Source organism: Galendromus occidentalis, unplaced genomic scaffold, assembly GCF_000255335.2.
Source record: "Galendromus occidentalis unplaced genomic scaffold, Mocc_1.1 scf7180000076583, whole genome shotgun sequence".
In the NCBI taxonomy this organism is placed as follows: Eukaryota; Metazoa; Arthropoda; class Arachnida; order Mesostigmata; family Phytoseiidae; genus Galendromus; species Galendromus occidentalis.
In genome coordinates, this window is record NW_003804572.1 from 1,547,836 (window position 1) to 1,552,687 (window position 4,852).

Here is a 4,852-nt window from a genome sequence, read left to right on the forward strand (position 1 = left end):
CCGGACGTCTCTGTCTTGTGGCGGATCATGGGCATCTGAAAAATATTATCGACGTTTAGCTTGTTCTCACGCTGTAGTCGCGATTAGGATGTCGAATGAGGAGCTCGCACGAGATCGATTCTGACTCCGGGAATCGCTTACCGAGTCCGCATAATCTGTGTGACTGAGCTGGACGCTTTTGCTTTGTCGCTTCAGTCGACGAACTTGCTCAATCGCTCTCTCATACTTCTCCCTCAGGTCGACATTCTCCCTCGATAGTCTGGCTATCTCCCCTTGGAGAAAAGTCGTGGATTTCTCGGATGGGCTCATATCACTGGAGATTATCTGTTGGAATTGGTTGTTGTGCTCGCGGAGCTGGCGGATTTCTCCCTTCAGACCGAGCTCGTTTTCGTGGGCAGACATTTTGGTCGCTCGGAGTTCGTTTTCCGTCTGGTTCAGCATAAGTTTCTGCGTCTCAAACGCCATATAAATTTCCCCATGTAGCTCATCTGAAATTTTTTCCCCCAAGCGTGAGTTGAGGAATGACTAATATGACTGTGGGCCAACGCTTAGGAAACTTCCTGGATTTCGGGTCTAGCCAACGGCTTCGAAGCCGGGTTGACTCACGGTCAGGTATATGCGTCATCGGTCGGTCTTCTCCGGCCAGAGCGGCCGCGGATCTCTTCTTTTCTCTTACCCAGCTTTGCCCAGAGTTCGTCCAAGAGTTGTTTCGGTTTCTCTGTCGCCACAGTACGGTAGTTATCATCGCCCTCCGCCACAGACATACTCTTCAGCGATGGTTTGAGCTCCGCATTCTCTCTGAGGAGGTCGTTGATTCTGAAATATATATGCGGATTAAACCGTGTTCCACGTCATATCGTCCATATTCGAACTGTTGGAGAGACGTACTCCAACATGTCTTTGGTAGAGGGTTTCCCCAGCTGCTGATTGAGTTCAAGCTGCTTCTGGAGCTCTTCTTTCTGGGCCTCGAGATCTTTGACTCGCTGTTCGAACTTCAGGATCGTCGTTATGTCTTCCCTGCAGATGGAATAAACATTTCAATGCCCGTGCTATCTCGTTGAGATCAGCTGAATCAATCCCGCACGTGTGGAGCAGACAGTGATCCTCACCTCCTCGAACCCTTCCGACTGACAGTGCCGTAACCATTATCGTCTTCGTCTCTTCCTTGATCGCTAATCGCACTGATATCGCTTGACGTTCGTTTATGATGATGGACTCGAAGCGTGTTCGACGGACTCGATCCAGGATCGCCGTATATTTTCGATACGATTTGATCCCTCTCCTCGTGTAGTCTGCAGATTGAAAATCGGTTTTTCTTCGGCGACTCCAATAAGGATCGGTGGGTTTTTTCTGCTAGGTATGTCTTGGAGCGGAAAAACAACATCTCACCGTTGATAGTCTGTTCTGAGCTCTTCCAGCTCCTTGACCAGGAGTCTCTTTTCGCTTGCGAGCTTGTTCTCGATCATGGCCGAATTGATTTTCCGAGTGAATGATTGTTATCTTTTTCTCCCTCTCTCCCCTCTCCCTCACGCGACCGTCCCCGATGCGCGACATTTATTGTTGGACACTGTATAGAAATATATGTATGGATTCGGGAGTATGCTTTGAGTAAGATTCGAGCCCTCTTTTACACCATACGACGACTCGTATGTGACACGGAGGTCCGAGAACGCACAACTCTCACCGGAACACTCACCTGAATCTCGTCGTTCGCGTCCATTCCTCCTTTCCTCGACCCTTCTAAAGCTTCGTCAAGTGCATTGATTCGCTCCTCGTAGTCCTTATTCCTGTCGTTGGCTACTTTGAGGAGCTCCTCGAGTGGTCGAACCTTCTCTTTCATCTGAGTTTCGATGACCATGACTTTGTTCTGGGCTTCGCTCCTGGCTCTCGTGAGATCTATCATTTCTTGTTTTTGGCTTATAATCTTGTTCTCGAGTCCTTTGTACTGCGTTTTCCAGTGTTCTGCCTTCTTTTCTTCTTCCTTCATGCGTTTCCGGAGTTTCTTGGCCAAGAACCTCCGGACTGCCGACTGACACAAAATAATCTTGCGCATAGTTCTGGCATAGCGTCCCCGTTCGAGGAAGCCCCACGCGAATTTCTGAATGACGACGGCTGCCTTGTTTTGCCGCAATGCCAGATAGCGCTGCCGAGCCAAGTATCCTCGGGCGAAACACTGGAGTCGAAGAGACAGTTGCCTCATCTTTTGGTACTTGCGACGTGCAACGAATCCTCTGACAGCCTTCTGAATTTTGATGGCCGCAGCGGTTTCTCGAAGATGTCTGGCCTTCCGCCGCGCGAGGAGGCCTCTCCCGTATCGTTGAATTCCCCGCGACGCCTTAATTTGCCGCAAATATCGCCTGCGCTACACGAATCCCTCGACGACCTTCTGGATGGTTATGGCAGCTCGGTTGAGTTTGTCGCCTCGGAGCTTCTCCATGTAGGCGACTTGGCCCGCTCGGAAGAATATTTTCGTTTTCCGGAATTGGAATTTGTCCGGATCCTTCAGCAGGAGATCCTGCCGCACTGATGCGAACCGTCTCAAGAAATCCGCAAGCTCTCAATTGCTGAGTTGCTCGATGAGGATTGAAGACGAACGCGGCCTTGTCATCGTTCGGCTTGATGCACCGCACGTAGTGGGGTGTGGTCGCGTTGAGAGTTTCCATCAGGAGATTCGGCGACTGCCGGAATTGCGAACCGACCGTCATTTTGTTCTGCTTTTGGCTCCCTGGAAGAAGATTTCGGTGTTGATTTGCGCCGATGTCCCGCTGTTCCTCATCGTCTCCTCACGGATACTCTGTCAGTCCGACCCGCTCTTCAAATAGCTAGGAGGGGCAGCCTTTTCATGCCTTAAATCTTTCTAGAATCTCAAAATTTTTCAGCCCTTATCCAGTCTGAGCTCTCCACCTCTGGACAGAGTCTCATCTTTGTCAGACAAGAGAACTTTTGACCTGACGCAAATACCGAAGCCCCTCGCACTCCCCTGTTGGGAGGAATTCGTGCCGTGATCCGTGATCCTTTCACCGAGTCACCTGGAGCGTCAGAAGTCTTCCTGGGTTCTCGTGGTGCCCGTGAATCATCCCGTCATCGCTGGTCCCATCGAGAGTCAACGTTCCGCATTAGCGCTCGTTAGAATTCAGCGATGGATCGAGGAGACCCGTCATGTCTGGGATTCCACTTTCTCGAAACCTTCGGACTCAATCGTCTTAGTCGCTACTTCTAGAAGCCCAGGAACGTGAGTTGCTACGACATATAGGCTCTTAGAATATTGAAAATGCACAGGACAGCGGACCTGGGCATCGGAGATAAACGTTCGCTATGGCCGATCGACAAGGAACGACCACGGGCAGTGCAGCTGACGAGAGCCTCCTCTGGAGTCGGAGCTATGATCTAGAGTCTAATTGATCTAGATTCTAGACTATGACTTTGTAAACGATTGCCTGGCGACTGTCATACCGCGGGTTGGACCCCCGCGACCTGGGTCTAGCGCGGTCGGTCCCATATAACTATTCACGCCGGTGTCCAACGGAAATTCTTTTATTCATCAACATTACGGGTTCCATGATAAGCTTCTCAGGCATAAACTCAATAAGCGCTTCTCACTATATTATAGCCACATCGCAGGAAATTGTGCTGTGATTTGATAATTAAGTTATCCTAAGCATCAGAACAAAGGCACACACATACGGCGATCGATCTCCTCGCGACCTCCACGTCATTCCCGCTGTCTACGGAAACCTCGAATGAGCTGGATCGAGAACGACCCATGACCGTGAATCGAGGATTGATCCAATGGGGAGATCAGATAGAGTACTGGCACTTCCCTCTAGATAGACAGCGGTCGACATCCGATCACGATTCAATAAATATTAAGTATCTCAAATATTAAAATCACATTGTTCCCCCTCCTATCACTCCTGTGTTCCGTGAGGTGCACAAGTTTTCGTTTCAAGATTCACGCCTGTCAACCTCCTGAAAGCTACCGCTCGGGAATCGCCACGGGGCTATACGACGTCACTACCTAATGAAAATGTTGACTGCATGAGCTAGTATACGCTCTCATCCGCCTATCTCGATAGAAATAGGCGTATTTCATTGCTCAATGAAATCTTGGCTAGGAATGTGGATCCAAGTGCTTCGCGAAAAACAGAAGTCCTGGGCCGCACAAGACTTCAGTCGTTTCTCGACATCAAATAAATTAGCTTCAGAGCTCGACGGGAGGGAGCGATTTCATGGCACAATTTTCCGATGGCTGTCCACATTGAGGTTCCCCGACATCTCGGCTCATCCCCCGAGCTCTCCTCGGCCTCAAGACCCGACTCGACTTCTGATCTAGATGCGCGCAAAGAAAGTGATCATGAATTAAATTTCCCTTCCATGAGAAGGCCGCGTTTTAATTCAGACGCCAATGCGAGAATCGGGCCATTTCCATCGGCCGAACTGATCCCGCCACAGAATAGCTCTTCCCGAAATCATCCTAGGTTTATGGAGGCATTCGGCTGCTCATATTCGTTTCAACATGTGTAGATTAAGAACTTCAGGAACAGTCACTGTCTCGAGTTGTACGTCACTTGGAATATACTGGAAGCGCACAGGGAAGCGAGCCTTCGTATCGATCAAGTAATCCTTCGAATTGTCTTTAGGATACGTTTTCCGGATATACTCTTGCAATTTGCTTATGAATTTCGGAGAGAACGACTCTTCATATCCCTCAAGAGGAGTGTACATCTGACAAATTTTGAGGAGTTGACCACTCGTCAGGTTCGGAGCCATTTCGCAGACATCCGGAATATCATCCTCACGTTTTCGCGCTTGCAGAACTTGAACGGCTTGTATGGCTGGGGCTAAATGGTCG

At 49.6% G+C, this 4,852-nt stretch overlaps 1 protein-coding gene across 1 annotated transcript in view; it reads right to left on the reverse strand.

Annotated features, from left to right (window-relative positions):
- The window catches only part of didum (dilute class unconventional myosin), a 12,308-nt gene that overhangs the window by 690 nt on the left and 6,766 nt on the right, over window positions 1-4,852 (reverse strand). Inside the window, exons 5-8 of the mRNA XM_029110475.1 lie at window positions 1,110-1,292; window positions 889-1,017; window positions 687-816; window positions 142-525 (exon numbers count right to left, since the gene is read on the reverse strand). Of these exons, the coding sequence (XP_028966308.1) occupies window positions 142-525; window positions 687-816; window positions 889-1,017; window positions 1,110-1,292 (826 nt within the window). The remainder of the gene's footprint in view (window positions 1-141; window positions 526-686; window positions 817-888; window positions 1,018-1,109; window positions 1,293-4,852) is intronic.